The following is a 20498-nucleotide window of genomic DNA, read 5'->3' on the forward strand; positions in this document are numbered from 1 at the left end:
CTTGCAGTGAGGTCAGAAGGTTAGCTTGACGCCCCGCCCCCCGCCTCTGTCCAGAAGGTTCCGGCAGGCAGTCAGCATGGCTGAGGAGGACTACGGCAGATTTGTGGACTGGAGCCAGATGGGAGACCTGGCCAACAGGTTTGTGTTATTACTACTTTATTTTCTCAATTGTTAAGAACTCGACTCCTCGGGTCCTCTCCTCTGTCCTCCAATCGCTTCGCTCCCTAACAGCATTGGAGGAGAGTCTGGAAGGGGAGGGACCTAGATCTTCTCCTCCAATGCGGTTTCAGGAGGATGTGAGTGGAGGCGGGAGAGGAGAGGAGAGGAGAGGAGAGGAGAGGAGGAGAGGAGAGGAGAGGAGAGGAGAGGAGAGGAGAGGAGAGGAGAGGAGAGGAGAGGAGAGGAGAGGAGAGGAGAGGAGAGGAGAGGAGAGGAGAGGAGAGGAGCAGAGGAGGCGTGTTCCTGACAGTTACAGAACAGCTGGTGTTGGTCCTATCCTACATGCCCAGTATAATTCTGTCTTATCACAATGCAACAATGTGTCGGGCCAGCCTGTGTTATTTCTAGTGTTTACGGTACAGCACATTGTATTGGACGTAAAGGTGCAGTCTGCTGTGTTTGTGTCATTAATGTTGTGTTCCCGTCAGCAGCAGCGGCCCCAGCAACCTGGACTGTAAAGACCCAAAGGAGCTGAAGACTCTGGCCAGACAGGGCCACTGGGCCAAGAACCACAAGCTACGCTCCCAGGTAAAACCTTACCTTAGCCCAGGTAAACCCAAACCTTAGCTCAGGTAAACCCAAACCTTAGCTCAGGTAAACCCAAACCTTAGCCCAGGTAAACCCTAACACTAGCACAGGTAAACCCAAACCTAACCTTAGCCCAGCCCAAGGAAAACCCAAAATGTAACCCAGCGTAAGGAAGCATAAACTGTAACACAGGTAAAGCCAAACCTTGGTAGTACACTTGAGAGAGGATAATGTCAGACTGACATTCCGGTGTTAGGGTCAATTCCATTTCAATTCTAATTTCATTTCTAAATGTTCCTCATTAAAAAGCAAAGAGGACATTTGGAATTGGCACTGGAATTTCAGTTAACTTCTTGAATTCACTAAATTGAAATGGAACTGACCCCATCCCCGAAATGTTAGTCAGACACTGTCTTAATAGTAAGGGAAACATATGAAAATCTGCGAAGTAAATCGTTACCAAAAATTTTCTTCACCAATGTGTTTCTAAAGGTGTGTAATAACATGTACTAAAAGGTTGAAATTCAACTCCTGTGGGAAACCTCATAAAAAACTGCTCAAAGTTGGGGTACCGATAACCGATTTTCGAAAATTCGAAAATGCTTAAATTGGACTTGAGTAGCCTTTGAGGGGTCAAACTAGGCATTGTTCATGATTCTGAGTTGATTGCAAGCATTTAATTGTCACCAAGACCACTTCCTGGTAGAGAAACTGCCACGCCCCTTTCCATTTACATATACATTTATTTAAATTAGCTGCATAATACTCAGAGCAAATACTGATCCACCATAGGTCAAATGCTTCAGGAGTCAATGTCTGAGTCTTCTTCAACAACATCATGAATACCATTCTTGCATGTAATGCCTTTACAAACTCCACATGCTGAGATGCACTTGACAGCATTTTTCTTGCAGCTGCATCGCCGGTTGCTGCAATCTCCATTACAATTGCAGCTTGTGAACTGGAGTAGCTCGTCGGGAGCCATGGGGTCTAAGGTTGGAACTGGCTCATAACCATGAACACCTAATGTCCATCCATAGTCACTGGGGTCCAGAGACATGCTCTGTAGAAGGATCCAGTCCCGGGTCTGTAGGTAGGCACGGAGAGAATGCTGTGCAGCTGCACCCTCTGTTGGAGGTAGAGTTTCTGGTTTGATCAGCCCAGCCGCTGCCTTTCCCGAGAACATGTTGCATCGAATTGCACCCAGAGTAGTACCTGGCCCATGGTGAATGTACTGGAAGATCCTAGTACCAGCCTGAATCACTGCATCCTTGGTAGCGTGTATGTCAAGGAAGATGTCCATATGTTCGTCGATGTCCCCTGCACAAAACCTGTAATTACCTGTCAAACAGAGTTGTTTTCCCATGGCCAGCGATAGCAGAAACCGTATCACACCCAGTGAAGGCGTGACAAAAGAGCAGGTAGCGTCTCTTTCTATCTGAGAGAGCTTCTCGGATCCTCTTGACATCATAAGAGCCCTTCGATGTGGTTAAGAAGAGTGGGTGGTTGGTGCTTGAGCTATGGTGCACCAGCATTGCCAGCACGTCTGCGTCTTCTGCCCGCAACTGAAAATAGAAGAAGATATGCAATGCATGTTCAACTATGTGAAAATATATAAAAATAGTCAAAACTCTTCTTTTAAAGTAGTCATATCTAATGCAAGTAAAATACCTACACAAATGTTACTGACCTCAACAGAGCCATCTGTAGCAGCAGCCAATGCCTCTCTCACAATCGAAGTGTCAGCATCATTGTCACTCTGCTCCACGGTGATGTGAATTTTTCTGAATGTTGAAGAGAGGAGGTGAATGAGCTCACTCTTGTTATGAGTGTTGTCCAAGAACTTCGCTCTTGGTGTCCAGTGTATCATATCCGGTCGAATCTGGAGGTCACAGCATGACTTCTTGGTACGTCGGATGTGGTCATGATCTTTTGGCGATCTGTTATAGCCATCAAAGACCACAATGATCCTTTGAGAGTTACGGCCAAGACACTGCACGTAGCTTAGGTAACTGTTGCCAATCTCCTGCCGAGTCTGACCTTGTTCCCACGTCACCATGTAGAGAAGCCATCCGCCATCAACCACCAAAGTGGAGCAGGGTTGGTTAGTGAGTTCAAGTGGATCAGTTAACTCCTTCAGGCTAGTCTTGGAAAAGCCTGCCTTGTTCGCCTTGTTCATTTTCTGATCTTTGTTACTGAAAAGGGACAATGGGACGGGAGTCAGCTCATACTCCAAGCTTGTCTCAACTGTCATATCCCGTTGGGCAAAAATGATCAGTCGGTTGAACAACTTGAGTGAGTCAAGGTGAATCTTCTTCTCGTTGATCTTGGGAATCTTTCTGAGTGATGACAGGGCTTGTACCTTTGACTTCACCTCCATGGTCGATGTCACTGACTGTCCATCCAGCTTAATCTGCATCTCTCTCCCTACTTCAGCTGCTCTCTCAGCATTGACTGGGTGATCTCCTGTGCTTGTGAATCCTGTAGAGAAAGATACAAACATCTCCTTGTCTCGATCATGGTCGAATGGGTTGTTCTCCTCAAACCATTGGAGGGCAAGTTCAACTGCTTCAGCATCTCGCTTCATCTGTGTTTTGGCAAGGTCTCTGTGGGGTGGAGCATGTTCCTTGACATCTTCCTCCATGCACTGGTTGACATTGGAGAAGTGACTGAGGGTGAGCACCCAGCACTTGTGGCCAGAATCACTGTTTCTCATCCTCCCTCTGCTCAGTCCACCTTCTGATTTGGCTGCCTTCATTAATGTCTGCTCAATACAGATGTCACACCAGGTGCCAGACCAATCATGGCTGGAGTAACGGACAACATGGTTTCCATGGGCAGTGAAACTTTCTATGGTCTCTTTGTAAGCAGGCAACGTTTCAAGTTCCTTCATAAGTTGACAGTACAGCCGTGCACCTTTGGCATATTGATGATGGCCCGCAGCTGCAAAGATGTCCAGCATCCTGGTAGCAATGCAGGACAGGTGCCCCTTGTGGTCTGCAAGCCGCTCACTTCGGATGAAGGTCTTGATCACATCTACCATGTGGTGGTACTGCACCCAGAGTGTAGGCGTTCTTCCTCCTTCAGCGAGTCTTTTAATGTTTTCTTCAAACCTATGTTCAAACAGTGCCACTACTGGATCTGTGTGTCGGGCTCCCATCTTACCATCAGCCACCTTCTCCATTAAGGTCCTCATTTCACCAAGCTCCTCCTCAGTGAAGGCATGTTTCATGATGTGCTGATAGATGGCTGCATCAATGAGGAGGTGGGCACGGATTGCCTTGTCAAAACACCCCCCATCCAGGATGTGCTCTTGGTGACAAATACATGCTTGCAATCAACTCAGAATCATGAAAAATGCCTAGTTTGACCCCTCAAAAGTTACTCAAGTCCAATTTAAGCATTTTCGAATTTTCGAAAATCGGTTATCGGTACCCAACTTTGAGCAGTTTTTTATGAGGTTTCCCACAGGAGTTGAATTTCAACCTTTTAGGACATGTTATTACACACCTTTAGAAACACATTGGTGAAGAAATTTCTTGGTAACGATTTACTTCGCAGATTGGTCAAATATCTGGTAAAATGCCCTTACTATAAGCAAAGCATACTACTAGGGATGCAGATGCACCGAATTAAACATTCTTGGCCGAAGCTGAAGACGAATTTAAGGAAACATTTGGCCGAATACCGAATGCGTACCGGCAGTTTTTCATTTATTTTTGTCTCCCAGGTGTACCAGCAGCTGATCAAAGCCATCCCCTGCCGCACCGTAACCCCCGACGCCGAGGTCTACCGCGACCTCATGGGTCAGGTGACCGCCAAGAAGCCCTCCGCCGCCGCCATCCCGCTCCCGGACTTCGTGGACGGCAGCGCCGTGCCCTGCTACTGCCTAAAGGCCGACGCCCTCAGCTCCGCCCACCGCGTCATTTCCTGCCTGGCCGGGCAGTTCCCGGACATCTCCCACTGCCCCACGCTCCCCGCCATGACCTCCCTCCTCCTGCACTTCAGCGCCGACGAGGCCCAGTGCTTCGAGCACCTCAGCCGGCTGCTGGCCTGCAACGAGCCGGGGAAGCGGCTGGTGGACCAGACCTTCCTGGCGTACCAGTCCAGCTGCATGACCTTCGGGGACCTGGCCAACAAGTACTGCCCCGGCGCCCACAAGCTGCTCGTGGCCACGGCCTCGGACGTGCTGGAGGTGTACCTGGACTGGCAGCGCTGGGTCCTGGGGGACCTGCCCTTCAGCCACGTGGCACGGGTCATGGACGTGTTCCTGGTGGAGGGCTACAAGGTCCTGTACCGGGTCGCTCTGGCGCTGCTCAAGTTCTACCGGAAGCAGAAGGCGGGGGCCGGGGGTCAGGCAGCGGCCGGGGCTCAGGTGCAGCAGCCGCAGGACTCTAAGGGCGTGCGGACGGACATCCAGGCGTTCGTGAAGGGCATCGGCTCCAGTGTGAGCCCAGACAAGCTGCTGGAGAAGGCCTTCTCCATCCGCCTGTTCAGCAGGAAGGAGATCACTCTGCTGCAGCTCACCAACGAGAAGTCTCTGCAGCAGAAGGGAATCACGGTCAAACAGAGGAGGTAGGACCAGGGTTAGGACATCACGGTCAAACAGAGGAGGTAGGACCAGGGTTAGGACATCACGGTCAAACAGAGGAGGTCTTAAGAGGGACAGTCAAGAGGTAGCCTGAAGAAATGGAGGTCTTCAGTCTACGACAGGAGATAGTTAGTGACTCTGCAGCCCTGACAGCAGTGGGAAGCTCGTTCCACCAGTGCTAGCCTCTCTCTCTCTCTGTGCTAGACCTCTCTCTCTCTCTCGCTCGCTCGCTCTCTCTCTCTCTCTCTCTCTCAGAGCTAGCCTAGCAACCTCTGCTAACGCTTGTGCAAATAACTATATATAAATACACAGCAACTATTAACCAAATCATGATGGGATGCTTAGAATGAGAGACACACATCTACAAAACTGGGCTTGACCAATGTATCTGTTGAAAGGTCTCCATGGTTACTGGCACGGCGGTTAAGGACGTTGATGTGGTTAATTGATTTCCTGTTTCTAGCTGGTCTCTTGTATGTCTCTGTCTCCATGGGGGATTCTGGGTAAATGGTTGTTTTTCCACCTCTTTCTTTTTTCTTTTTTTTTACATTCTGTTCAGTGTTTTCTTCATTATCTCCCTCTCTCTTTTCTCCCTCATTTCAATCCTTCACTCCTCTGTGTCTCCTTGTGTTCCTCGTTATCCTGTGTCCTGGGTTCTAGAGTGAGGTACGTCGTGTGTGTGTGTGTGTGTGTGTGTGTGTGTGTGTGTGTGCGTGCGCACTTTTTTTTCCCTCAACATTCTGTTTCTGTTCTGTTTCTGTTCAGTTTTTTCTTCATTATCTCCCTCTCTCTTTTCTTTCCATCCACTGACCTCTGTTTCCATCCTTCACTCCTCTGTGTCCTGTGTCTCCTTGTGTTCCTCGTCATCTTGTGTCTTGGGTTCTAGTATAAGGTACGTCTCATCTGTGTGTGTGTGTGTGTGAGTGCGTGTGCTTGTGTTTGTCTGTGTGTGTGTGTGTGTGCGTGCGTGTGCGCGCCTGTGCCTGTGACTGTGCCTGTCACTAACAGAGTCCCCCTCCTCTCCGTCTCTCCCTGGCCGCGGTTACCAGGCGGAACGTCCAGCTGGCGCTGAACCCGGAAACCTTCTCCTCGGAGGTGGTCAGCGCCAAGGAGATGAAGGACGTGTGGTCATGGATCCCCGAGCGCTTCGCCCTCTGCCAGCCCAAGCTGCTGTTCACCACCTCCACCCACGGCTGCAGCCTCAACAGGTAGGCTGGCCCCGCCCACCTAGCCTCAGCCTGGCCCCGCCCACCTAGCCTCAGCCTGGCCCCGCCCACCTAGCCTCAGCCTGGCCCCGCCCACCTAGCCTCAGCCTGGCCCTGCCCACCTAGCCTCAGCCTGGCCCCGCCCACCTAGCCTCAGCCTGGCCCCGCCCACCTAGCCTCAGCCTGGCCACGCCCACCTAGCCTCAGCCTGGCCCCGCCCACCTAGCCTCAGCCTCAACCTGGCTTGAATGTCTTTCCTGTAACAGGTTTATCTGCCTCCCCTAGCCTCCTCTGTAACAGGTGTATCTACCTTCCCCAGCCTCCTCTGTAACAGGTGTATCTGCCTTCCCCAGCCTCCTCTGTAACAGGTGGTTCTACCTCCCCTAGCCTCCTCTGTAACAGGTGTATCTGCCTCCCCCAGCCTCCTCTGTAACAGGTGTATCTACCTCCCCTAGCCTCCTCTGTAACAGGTGGTTCTACCTCCCCCAGCCTCCTCTGTAACAGGTGTATCTGCCTCCCCCAGCCTCCCCAGTAACAGGTGTATCTACCTCCCCCAGCCTCCCCAGTAACAGGTGGTTCTACCTCCCTCAGCCTCCTCTGTAACAGGTGTATCCCCAGCCTCCCCAGTAACAGGTGGTTCTACCTCCCCCAGCCTCCCCAGTAACAGATGGATCTGCCTCCCCCAGCCTCCCCAGTAACAGGTGGTTCTACCTCCCCCGTAACAGGTGGTTCTACCTCCCCCAGCCTCCCCAGTAACAGGTGTATCAGGTGTACAGTGTGTAGCAGGTTGGGTTAATGTACGTTGGTTTACAGCGCTGCAGGTCAGGAGCCTGACTGTCACATGTCTAATCCAGAGTCCACAACAACCTCCATAAAGACAGCAGTCTCACTGCTGGTGAAAGAGTCCATGGTCTGACAGTCAGGGTTTAGAATCTCACTTTAGATAGATAGATGGATAGAGAGAGAGAGAGAGATAGATCGGTTGATCCCCGGGGGAAATGACAATATTGCAGCTGCCAGTGACACATAATCACGACACAAAGTGTAAAAACATGAAGTCTGACGTCCATGTCTACAGTGTTAGAAGGTAGAGATGTTGGAGTATGGGTTGGTACAGTGTTGTGACTCTCTCTCTCTCTGTGTCTGTGTGTGTCTGTGTGTGTGTGTGTGTGTGTGTGTGTGTGTGTGTGTGTGTGTGTCTGTGTCTGTGTCTGTGTGTGTCTGTGTCTGTCTGTGTCTGTCTGTGTCTGTGTCTGTGTGTGTCTGTGTCTGTGTTCCAGGTTCTACTCCCACTGTGAAGGGTATGAACCCACCCTGCTGCTTATCAAGACCTGCGACGCTGATGTAGGAACACACACACACACACACACACACACACACATACACTTACACACACACACACACACTCACACACACACACACACACAGAGTCACACTGTCATGACTCGTGACGTTCAGGTGCTCCCACACCCTGCAGCATGTAACAACAGCAGTTAACATGATAATGAGCAAGGTAGGGAAGACCAGGGGCTGTTCCACATACGTTGATTAGTATATTCACGATTAAAAGGAAAGCCTCGTTCAGGCAACTCTCGATTGGGATTCAAGCCTCAAGTGATTCCTCGAATGAGAATCAGGCTTGTGTCATCAATGTTCACACAAGTCCGGTTTGGAAATTTGCGTGCCCGCAGGTAGAAGGAGCCCAGAAGAGCCGATTGTCGAAAAGAAGTTACTAGACTGGAAAGTGACAGCGCAGCGCTCCTACTTATTGATCTTTATGAAGACAGAAAATAAGATGTAAAAAAGTGCAATACTGCCGCAATTAACAAGGCGAGGGAAATGGTTTGGCAAGAAATATCTGACAGATTAAATGCGTAGGTCATACTAGCCCCTACTTATTGTTTTATGTTCATTTTGTAATAAATGAACATTCTCTACTGTGGTGATATCAGCAGTAGGCTATTATCAATCAGATCACCAGTTGGCAGAGTGTCATCTGCCGCTGCCATCAGGATATAGTCTTATTTTTAAGACGGGGGTTCGAATCCCGCTTCTGACATACACGTTTTACTACATTTTGTTCTCTGATGCTTGTACTCTGCAATACGTTGAATCTAATCTAAAAATGTATGTTTAAAATTATGGTGTAGGCTAATTTATTAGAGTTACTACAATTTACTACAAAAAAAACGTAAATGATGTTCTTCTAGCATTGTAACTGGACCCTGGATTTGACATAGATTATTATTTCTTATGATTACTGATGGATAGATGATTCACTTACTTAGACAGATATATTTATTGGAAATCGATTTGCATGAAGGCGTCAAGAAAATAAACATTTAATTAAAATCAACCCATCCCACCTGAGGCAAGGATCGAACCAGAAATCTTCTGATTGCAAGCTGGCTGCCTTAACCCCTGTGCCAAACAGACCGCGCTGCTATTTCAAGCTGATACACTACACATACCTATCTTTTTACACCATTTTATTTATATATCTATCCAGGGCTTCCACGGGTCCTTGAAATCCTTGTGATGTGAAATTTGAGGGAAAAAATCAAGGTCTTAAAAGTTTTTGAAAATAGACATGGGTCATTGAAAGTGTTTGAATTCCCCTCTCTCTCTCTCTAAAAAAGAAAAAATATGTATATTTATTTATTTATTTTTAAATTGCTTAGCTCGTCAACTAGTAAATAAGTCTCTGTATTGCTTAACTTTACACATATTTCACAATATATTGTTTTGCTGTGCTGTGGTAGAGAAGGCAAGAGACCATCTAGTGTTCACACATTCAAGCCTAATTAACACAATTAAATTAATTGTTGTCTGTGAGCGGATAGTTCCTATTATATAAATTCTCATCTAGGTCTGTCTCCAACTATGCCGTATTGGGTCCTTGAATTTGAGGGAATTGAGTCTTGAAAGTCCTTGAAAGGTGCTTGAATTTGATGTTTCAGAAGGTGTGGGAACCCTATCTATCTATCTCGAATTATTTGAGCCACATTCATGGAATGGAATTCGCGATTGCGATTTAACTAAATTAGTCTATCTTAGCTCTAATCGTGCTTCGAGGAACAGGCCCCTGGTACACACACACACACACACACACACACACACTCACTGACTTGATTATTTATAACACCTATAAACCTACATTTTTTATATACTATATATAAAGCCATGTCATATTTGTTTGAGTTAATCTCCTAAATTGACCGAATGGAAATGTTATTGACCTCAACCCTGTCTTCAACTGTCCTACCAACATCTCGTCCTCTCCTCTCTCACTCTGTTTCATCCCTCTATTCCTGCTGCCTGCTCTAAGCTGGTGTAATAATCATAGTAACCTCCTGCCATTCCCATTCCCCTCACACACACCTTTGTCCCTCTGTCATGTGAGCTGTTGTAATACAAACACACTCACACACACACACACACACACACACACACACACACACACACACACACACACACACACAAAGCTGTCAATTAATCTCCCTCCCTCCCTCCCTCCCCCTCTCTCCTGCAGGTATGCGGGGCGTTCCTCTCCACGGACTGGGAGGAGCGGAAGAGAGGAGGGAACAAGCTCAGCTTCTTTGGCACGGGGGAGTGTTTCGTCTTCAGGGTGAGTGGCCCTGCCTCCTGTCCTCCCACTGAGGCGTCATGGCAGAGCAGTGACTGAGAACGGACACCAGATGGCGCCATTTGTGCATGTTTTAACTCAGCTCTTCCAGAATAATTGGCCTCCTTATCACTCGCCTGGCTTCCACCTACTGCTAAAGGAGATCAGCTCAGTCAGCTAATCAGCCAGTCAGCTAACCAGCCAGTCAGCCAGACCTCACCATCAGATCAGACTCAGAATTAGAATTGCTTTTATTACATCCAATGTACAGGTACACAAGAGTCAAATTCGTTGGCTTATAGGTTCTTCGACATTGGCATTGCAGGAAGATACAAAATCACAATAATAGAATAAAGTAGAATAAAGTGATGCCAAGAAAGCTGTTGTCTGGGGCCAGAAGAGCAGAGGAGGAGGAGGAGAAGTAGGAGCGGGGGAGAGTAGGAGGATGAGGAGGAGTATGTTATCAGACATGGTGTGGTTCTGATGGTACTGGTCCAGAAATAGCCCGGTTGCTAATGCCTCACGCATGAATTATTCAGCTGTGGATGTGCAACTGTGTGCTCTGTCAGTCGGCTTGCAAACGCCACCACAGTCATACAGACACACTCTCTCTCTCTCTCACACACACACACACACACACATTCACACACACATTCTCTCTCTCTCACACACACACACACACACACACACATTCTCTCTCTCACACACACACACACACACACACACACACATTCTCTCTCTCACACACACACACACACACATTCTCTCTCTCACACACACGCACACAGACAGACTTTTCACTCGTGCACACGCACATCGGAAACACAAACACATTCACAGACTCCCTCACACACACACACACACACACACATACACACACACACACACACACACACACACACACACACACACATCTCGGAAACTCCTGTAACGGGAGCTAGTACAATGGTACCTGATCATGTGATGACACCAGAGAACAGGCCTGGACAGGTATCAGACATGCATGGAGGGAGGGGGGGAGGGAGGGAGGGAGGGAGTAGGAGGGGGGAGGAGGAGGAGAGAGGGAGGGAGTAGGAGGGGGGAGGAGGAGGAGGAGAGAGGGAGGGAGGGAGTAGGAGGGGAGAGGAGGAGGAGAGAGGGAGGGAGTGCTACAAAGTTGGAAAAACTGTAAAAACACAAGACATAAAAAAAATAAGAGCAGCATCAGTTAAGGGCTTGTCTACATAAATAACATTTAAAAATAGTTTTTCAAGAGATTTCAAAGCAAATACCGATCTTGCCAAACTGATGATCTATCACGATCCAGCCATAATCAATACCCTCCTCCTCCTCCTCCTCCTCTGATTGGTCGGTGCAGCTGAAGCCAGAGATGGAGCGTTATGAGTGGGTGGTGATCACGCACCCGGAGCTGGCCACCTCCATCAAGCCCCTGGAGGGGGGGGAGGAGGCGGACGGCCAGGCCCAGGACCAGGCCCCCTCCGAGGGCCACAACTCCGAGGGCCACAACTCAGACGGCAGCGGCGGTGGGGGGGGCCTCCACGTGGACAGACCCGGCGCCGACCCCTCGGACCGCCTCTCGCCCTTCCTGTCCGCCCGACACTTCCACCTCAACTCCAGAAACACGTCCATGTTCATGGCCGGGAACTATGACTCCATTATAGTGGGTGAGTAGGGGGGAGGGGGGGGAGTATGACTGTCTCTGTCCCTGTCTCTGTCCCTGACCCCTGTCCCTCTCCCTGCCCCTGGTCCCTGTCCCTGTAACTGTCCCCTGACCTCTGTCCCTTGTCCCTGTCCCTGTTCCCTGTCCCTGTCCCTATCCCCTGTCCCTGTCCTTGTCCCTGACCCCTGTTCCTGACCCTTGTCCCCGTCCCCGTCCTTGTCCCTGTCCTTGTCCCTGACCCCTGTTTCTGACCCTTGTCCCCGTCCCCGTCCCTGTCCCTGTCCTTGTCCTTGTCCCTCTCCCTGTCTTAACGCTGTTGTTCTGCCTCCCGCCAGGAGGGGGCGATGGTAACGCTCTGTACATCGACTCTGAGCTGAACCACGGGCGGACGGGCCGCTGCACCACCTTCGACAACCCTCCTCTGTGTGCTGAGAGCTTCCAGGTCGCCCTGCTGGAGGTCTGGGGCTTCCAGGACACCATGGCCTCCTAACCACAACCACACACACACACACACACACACACACACACACACACACACATACGGTACATGGATACATATACAGTCATACATATACTACATATTCACACACACTAGATATATATACACACACATACATAGAAACACACACACACACACACAAACACACACATTACATACACCATACACACACACTACATATACACACATGTACCACACACACACACACAGACAGACATATGACATACATATATGTATATATAAGTTGTACATACGCACGCACACACACACACATATGTGACAGGGTCTGGTGAAAATAGTTTATGATATCTTTATAATAAGATATGCTTATTTGAATGTTGGTACACCTCAAACCAAATAGTGGAGAAACACGCTCTGAATCAAAACACATGCAAAACAGCTGCTAGTAGCTAGCACTTAAAAAGGAACTTCGCTACGAACATTGCAACATGCTGATAGAACAACAACATGCTAAAAACACACAACTACAGATAATTAGATGATCACACAGTCCTTGCTTTTGAACACGTCCTAAAACGAAAGTTTGTTTACAAGCCAGCCATGTATCACTTACCCAGTAGCCTACGGTAGACTATACAGTGAATCCAACTCGCAAATTATAAGTATTTAGTGATCCTAAAACTGTTGTTTGTTATATCGAGTGGGCTCTTCGACACTTCAACTTTCATAATATGCAAAAAAAAACTTTAAATGTTTTGGTCATTCGCGAGAATTGACCTTTTCACCAGACTGTGTCACATATGTGTATACAGTCTGTCATTACTCAAAACACACACACATGTCCAGCCCGGACCCTGAGAAGGCACCCGGGGCACAAGAAGTAAACCACTTCCGTCCGACCAGCTAATTCAGTTGTCTGTTGAAGTCTATAAATATATACAAGTATTTTTATTTATTAATGTAAAACAAGTGTGATATCCTGAAACCTATCATTTATTTGCGAGTTTTCTTTTATACAGATTTTTAATGATGTTGTTATTCCTCTTCATTTGTGGTGGACGGTGAAATGCGGCTGTGCTGTTCCTCTGCAGCCCTCATATCAGACACTGTCCACCTTCCTGTTCACCTTTGACCTTCTGGAGTTTAAGTCATGCCCCTCATTTCCTGTTATCGGTCGTAGTCGCTTACGTCACGTTCAGAGCTGCATATCCCTGGAGACACGGAGCAACAGATACCATGAGAAAGTTGTTACCGTGGTGAACAACAGGATTTAAAGTGTTACCATGGCAGCGCACTAGGGTGGTGCCAATCACATGGTGGATATCAGGGGTTTCCTAGTCAGGTCATTGAGGGCTTCATCTCCTCTCTCTGGTACAGGGGAGACTAGTGGAGGTTAGAAATCGCAGGACGGGCTCTTTGTAATGCATTAACTGGAATGAGGAATGGCATCAAACACATGTGAATGGTGTCAAACACCATGCATTACAATGAGCCTGTCCTCCGATTTCTACCTCCACAAGCCTCCACTGCTCTACAGTGGCCCCTCGGAAAAGAGGAGATGACACATCTCAAGAGGTTTAATCCTGTCACCACCATTTCAAATAAATGATTAGTGATTGATTGATGGACTGATGGTCCAGAGATTCCACTCCTGGTGGTTGGTTGGAGAAACAGGAAGACGTCCAGTGGTGCTGTGGACCTCAGGTCCTGTATTTAAACACCCTGATCAACCTGTTGATCTACTGATCAACCTATTTATCTACTGATCAACCTGTTTATCTATTGATCCATCCATGTTCATTTGTACAATCTCATTCTGCACCAAACACCGCCAAAGTCATAGCCTAGCTAGCATTATTACTATCTACCTAGCTAGTGTTATTACTATCTACCTAGCGTTATTAGTCTTTAAACAACATGCAGATGAACCGGCCTCTGCTGTGCGTCCGAACGCCGTCTGGTGTGTGCGTCACGTGATCTGTGTGGTGAAGAAAAGTGTTGTTTAACGGTAGCAGAGTCCGAGGCGTCGTCTGTCTCTGAGGCTTCTTCAGATTCCAAGGCCTCGTCTGTGTCCCTGTCCCCCCAGGCGCTGGGGGAGCAGGGGAGGCTGGTGGACGGAATCGGAGGAATCAAACAATGCGTTACAATGAGCCCCGTCCTCCGATTTCTACCTCCACCAGCCTTCCCTGTCGTGTCGATGTGAAAGTTGGCACGGTTTGAGGATAAGATGGCGGCACGTCCACCTGGCAATCTGATTGGCTAGGTGGGATGTCCGCCATCTTGTTTGTGCCTATCCAAGTCCTCTCAGATCAGTGCAGGCGTCTAGGGTTGGGGTTAGAGATGGACTAGGGCTTGGTTCTAGAACGGGCCTAAGCGAGCCTATCAGAGCAGGTGTTGTACCTGGTTGTGTGGTGGTGTCGTACCTGGTTGTTGTGGCCCCTGTCTCTCATCGTACATATCTGGATGTTCCCAACCAAATGAATCATTAGATTGGAATTATTCTGATTCTATTATTCTAATTCTATTATTCTAATTCTGTGGTTCTAATTCCGTGTCAGATTATCTGTGGTGCTTTCGGCTGATATTTCTGTAAAGGTGTTCTAGTGTGGCTGTTCCTGTTGGCTCTGTTCCAGACTGTGCAAAGTCGTCACGCTGCACAGATTGAGAGCGTCTGCGTTACTAGGGTCAGCTATGGGTGGCTTTATCCACCAAAAATGCAGAAATGAGGATGCTTCATTTTGTAGCCAATCAAAGTGTTGTTGCTAGGTAAACACCACATAGAACACTTGGCACTCTAGGTGGTGAGTGTTCTGGAACTCTTTGGCAGTTGATGAGTTAATGTCCTCAAAGAGGTCGTTGGTTGTACAGCAGCTGCCATGACAACGTCTGACTCTGGACGTTGGTAACAGTCGTGTCTGACCCTTCCAGGCGGTTTGAGATCTAAGGTGTGACAGCTTTGTAAACATCCTGGAACTCAGCCAGTCCCCCACCAGCTGTACCCCCCCTTCTGTCTGCTGAAGTAGGACTGGGGTACCTCTATGTACTGGGTGACCCTCTATGTACCTGGAGACCCTCTATGTACTAGGAGACCCTCTATGTACATTATGTGAATTGTTGTTTGAATGTTTTCTATTGGTTGTGTGTAATGTGTCCATCAGGTGGTGAATCTATGTGTAAGAAATGCAGTCTCTCTCTCTCTCTCTCTCTCTCTGTCCCCCTCTCCCGCCTCTCTCTCATCCGTCCCTCAATCTCTGAACAATCTCATTTAAAAAAGTCCAGAAAAATGTAGTGTTGGGTGGAGAAGTGTTGTGTTGAACAGCTGTTGATTGAATGTCAGTGTTTGTTGAAGAATGTCCCCCAGTGATGTATCGCTTATGAATCAACAGCTCAAATGTATCAAACGTGAAATTAAAACACTTTAGATCAAGATGAACTTGTCATGATTGATTGTCTATTGTATTTCAGCTTCAACTTCTCCATTATTTCTCTTGCTCGCTCTTTCTGTTTCTCTCCCTCCCTCCCTCCCTTGTTCTGTCTCTTTCCCTCCCTCCCTCTTTCTGTCTCTCCCTCCCTCTCTCACTCTCTCTCTAAATGGAGGGAGTGTCGTTGCGGTTCTGAGGATCCTAGTTGTCACAGTCGTGTCAGATGTCTTTCCCCATCAGCTGACTCACCTCTAACCTGCAGCCCCTTTCCTACCATCAGCACGGACCCACCCAGCTCACACTGTTTCCCTCTCAGATAGGAAGACATTTATTGAAATAATCTGACCAAAAAGCCTGTTGTTCATAACGTTGTACCATACGACGTATTCTTTGATATCATGTGGGTTATTTCTGGTCAGATGGTGCATGTTATGCAGTGGGATTGTAATTGGAAGTGATTATGTTTCAAAGTCCATCGGATTCTTAAGATCTCATTCGTTACCTATTACCTAGAGACACCTGGATACAATGTTGCCGTCGTTCTTTGCAGCCTTGCAATGTAAAAGGCAACGAATGAATAAATGACAACAGTTCTACGATGGTGCATTGATTTATAAACCACGTGATCTTGAAACTGCAAATCCGACTCACCACATCATCATTTAGTCAATTGATTCACAAACCGCAAGCGTATAGGATATAATGGGCCGGTTTCATAGACAAGGTTTGAACCTAGTCCTGGGCTAAATCACACTTTCAATGTAACATTTCCATTGAATATGCTTTTTAGTCTAGGATTACGCCTATGCCTTGTCTGTGAAACCGGCCCTAAATGTGCCTGCTTATGATAAATAGCTCAGATATACGTCTAATGCATTTCATTGGAGATATATGAATGAATATGATTCAGTGATGTTCTCATAATTGATATCCCCATATATTATGATGCACTTAAAGGTCCCTGGAGAGAGAGTATTTAAATAACTTTTATACTGCATTATGTCCGAAGCAGCTTACATCTCAATATTTATAATTTCTGTATTTTTTTCTATAACCTATCTTTCTCGATGACACTGCAGCATCGTGGTTAGCTGGAATGTATGTCAAATAAAAAAACTAGTCCTCATACGACAGTCACCGACCCGAGTGTATTTTCAGTTTTCTAGTCTGTCAAGTCTGTGCATGACTACGCACTGCATGACTGGAAAATCCAGTCGTATTGGGTTGTGAAATGAAGAAGTTAGAGGCTTTTGTAGGCTGTACTTCAATATACCAGATATGACAGTCAGCTGTAACTGCCTGATAAGATTATCTATTGTTGAGGTGGCTCAGTCATTCTACAATAGGAAGTGGGAAGATCTCGTATTTTGAAATACCAGATATCAGCAAATGTAGGAACACAGAGAAGGTGAGAATCAGACACAGAAAAAAGAAGAAAGCACATAAAGCACCTCATTTTAAAAGCCCTCCATTTTAACTCATGTCATGGAATCAATGAAACCTCCAGCCCATACGCATCACGTTTACAATCAATTCATGACCAAAGGGTCATGAGAAGGAGAGACACAGTCTGATGGTGCAGCTCCAACACACCCAGAGATAATAATAATAATAATAATAACAATAATAACAATAATAACAATAATAATCATCATTTACATTTAGCAGATTTCTTTATCCAAGTCACATGTCTAAGTATGTGTGAATCATCTAATAATAACAGTTATAATAATAATAATAATAATAATAATAATAATAATAATAATAATAATAGTAATAATAATAATAGTAATAATAATAATAATAGTAGTATTGTAGGCCTATAGCTCTTTTCTCAGTACACAAAGACATTATATTTCATGGAGAGAATCGAGAATAGATACTTTAAAGTAAAACAAAAGCACCGTCAGTAAAAACAACCATACTAATTGTTGGGTCTTGACTGAGATAGGCAGTAAAGTGAGTAACTAACTCCTTCCCAGAGTGGCATTGACATCCCTGCTCTTGTCCGGGCCCTGCTGTTCACAGGGGATCCTCTCTCTGCTAATCACACTCACGCCTATTTATAGCCCCTCCTGTGGGCGCTGCAGCTCCTGGAAATCAACGTTTCCTGCCGTAAACAGTAAGATGCTTATGTGTTAAACCCTACACTGAGTGAGTGAGCGTGTGTGTGTTGTGTTGTGTGTGTGTGTGTGTGTGTGTGTGTGTGTGTGTGTCTGTGTGTGTGTGTGTGTGTGTGTGTGTGTGTGTGTGTGTGTGTGTGTGTGTGTGTGTGTGTGTGTGTGTGTGCGTGTGCGTGTGCGTGCGTGTGTTTGGTGTGCGTGTGTTTGGTGTGTGTGTGTCCAGCCCAGCCTAGCCCCCTCTCCTATAGACTAGAGGATGAGGGATTATCTTTTCAAACAAAGAGGGTCTGGACGGCCAGATATTGTTTTGGCTTAGAGAGAGAGAGAGAGAGAGAGAGAGAGAGAGAGAGAGAGAGAGAGAGAGAGAGAGAGAGAGAGAGAGAGAGAGAGAGAGAGAGAGAGAGAGAGAGAGAGAGAGAGAGAGAGAGAGAGAGAGAGAGAGAGAGAGAGAGAGAGAGAGAGAGAGAGAGAGAGAGAGAGAGAGAGAGAGAGAGAGAGAGAGAGAGAGAGAGAGAGAGAGAGAGAGAGAGAGAGAGAGAGAGAGAGAGAGAGAGAGAGAGAGAGAGAGAGAACAATGTTACTGGTGTGCTTCTGCTTTTGATTAACACATGAATTGATGGATGCCTGCCTGTTGATTTTGAAGGATTGCAACACAAATCTGTCTTGTGTTTGGGTTTTTCATTTAAAAAAAATCTATATCACAAATAAAGATTCTGGTGTTTGGATCTCAGACTCCTTGGATCTCAGACACCCTAACCCCATCGACCGAAATGCTTCTGTGCAGATAAAACAAAAACGTGAAGATGAAATATCTCTCTGTCAGACGCATGGATGAAATATCCACAACCTTCTAGGATTAAATCTGTTAGATTTGAGCAGGCGGACATTATTCGGTGAAAGGATTTGAAAGGATTGATTTGTCCATCCCTGGGGGAGTGTAGGGCTGCAGTGAGCGGTCCCATTCTGACACCTAGCACCTAGTCTTGCTCTTGTGGGCCTAATTCCAAACCTGAGAAGCTTAGCTCTCCTGCTTCCTTCCTTTATATATACGGTAGATCCTCCCAGGGGCATCTAGCTGGAGACCTGACCTGTTGACAGACTCACCTGAGCAGGTAACCCTCAGCAGGTTTAGCCACACCCAGTGTGGGGACTAGACAGACAGTAAGCTTTTTTATCACATACGTGATACAACAAGTATAGGACACACGTTAAACACAACAGTGAACAATTATCATTTTTAAACATAAATAAACAAAAAAGGGACAAAAACAGACTTGGCCCTCCGCACCCAACCCCTCTCTCTCTCCCTCCCTACCTCCCTTCCTCCCTCCCTCCCAACCACCCACCTGACAGACGTTGATCCTGTAGTGTCATATACTGTATCTTGTTTCACTCATGCCGGTAAAATATGACCATCTTTTGCCGCTGGTTTATCGACCAAACGATGCATCTGTCAGACCAGAACAGGTGTCAGTTTCCTGCAAATTCTTCATGAACAGAAGATTACGATCTCAAAAACATGGATTGTACATTTCGTGGATTTGAGGTGGGGTTGTCAGCCAGGCTGGCTATGGGCAGGTGTGGGCAACGTGCATCTTGCCAACCTAATCAAAAGTTAAGACATTGGCCTTGCCACTGCTACCTCTAGCCCCCCGCCCCACACCCCCCCCACCCCAACACCCCACCCCACCCCATATCCCCCACCCCCCGTCGGCCTTGCTAGTGCTACCCCCCAGCCCACTCCAGGTGTTGGTTCTGGCGCCAGGCCTGGTTGTCATGGAGACATTAAGTAAGCAACATAGTGGTCGGGACACTGACTGCTGGTCATTTTGAGTCATGTCCTTGTGAGGATCTCTCACTTGGTCACTTCCTCTCTCAGGAGTTCCCCGTTTCCATAATGACAGGAAGCCCGTCCTCCGATTTCTACCTCCACCAGCCTCCGCTGGCCTCTACTATCAGAGCATGTGGCTGTGTGTGTGTATGGGTCATGCATTATTGAGTGGTACGCTCGTGTGGATGTTGAAATATCTCTCAGTGGCACTCAAGGACAGAAGTATCCCTCTGATCTTTCCTGTATGTTTACCAATCCGCACACAGTCTGTTCATAGAGGACACTGCCGTGTATGAATGGACTTCAACTTCTCTGGGGCGATCTACAGTATGTACAGAAGGATTACGTATAAGTGTTTTGTAAGGGGGGGGGGGGGGTACAGTAACAGCTAGGGCTGGTGAGGATGAATCCCAGGTGAGTCGTCGTAACAAGTGAAGAGGATTTTGTGCTCAAACGCTAACGCTAACATAGCAAGCCAGCCATGATGGAGAGGCTTCCTCCTTCAGCCTCCTCAAACATCCCATAATCACATTCCATAACCGCTTAGTCGCCACGGTGAGAGAACGAGAGAGAGAGAGAGAGAGAGAGCTAAGATCATTCTAGCATGACCTTTATGTTCACATTCATACACACACACACACACACACACACACAACACACAATCATCTGTTTCAGAGTTCTGCGTATTTCTGAGGCTGAGACTCGGCAGGCATACGCAGGTGCCTGTCTGCCTGCCTGTCTGTCTGTCTGTCTGTATGTCTATCTGTCTGTCTGTCTGTCTCTCTGCCTGCCTGCCTGTCTGTCTGCCTGGGACGAGCTGTAGAGGGGGTAAAT

General features: G+C 47.4%; 1 protein-coding gene across 1 annotated transcript; it reads left to right on the top strand.

The window, feature by feature from the left end:
* Positions 1-12318, top strand: tbc1d24 (TBC1 domain family, member 24; the record flags this gene model as incomplete). Its single annotated transcript, XM_080541740.1, has 8 exons — positions 1-138; positions 651-747; positions 4478-5322; positions 6388-6546; positions 7824-7887; positions 10076-10171; positions 11526-11832; positions 12164-12318. Exons 1-8 carry the CDS (start codon positions 77-79, stop codon positions 12316-12318), a joined length of 1785 nt encoding a protein of 594 aa, XP_080397866.1. The 5' UTR covers positions 1-76.
* Positions 12319-20498: the final 8180 nt, after the last annotated feature.

The sequence above is a fragment of the Nansenia antarctica genome, assembly GCF_963989245.1.
Source record: "Nansenia antarctica genome assembly, chromosome: 11".
In the NCBI taxonomy this organism is placed as follows: Eukaryota; Metazoa; Chordata; class Actinopteri; order Argentiniformes; family Microstomatidae; genus Nansenia; species Nansenia antarctica.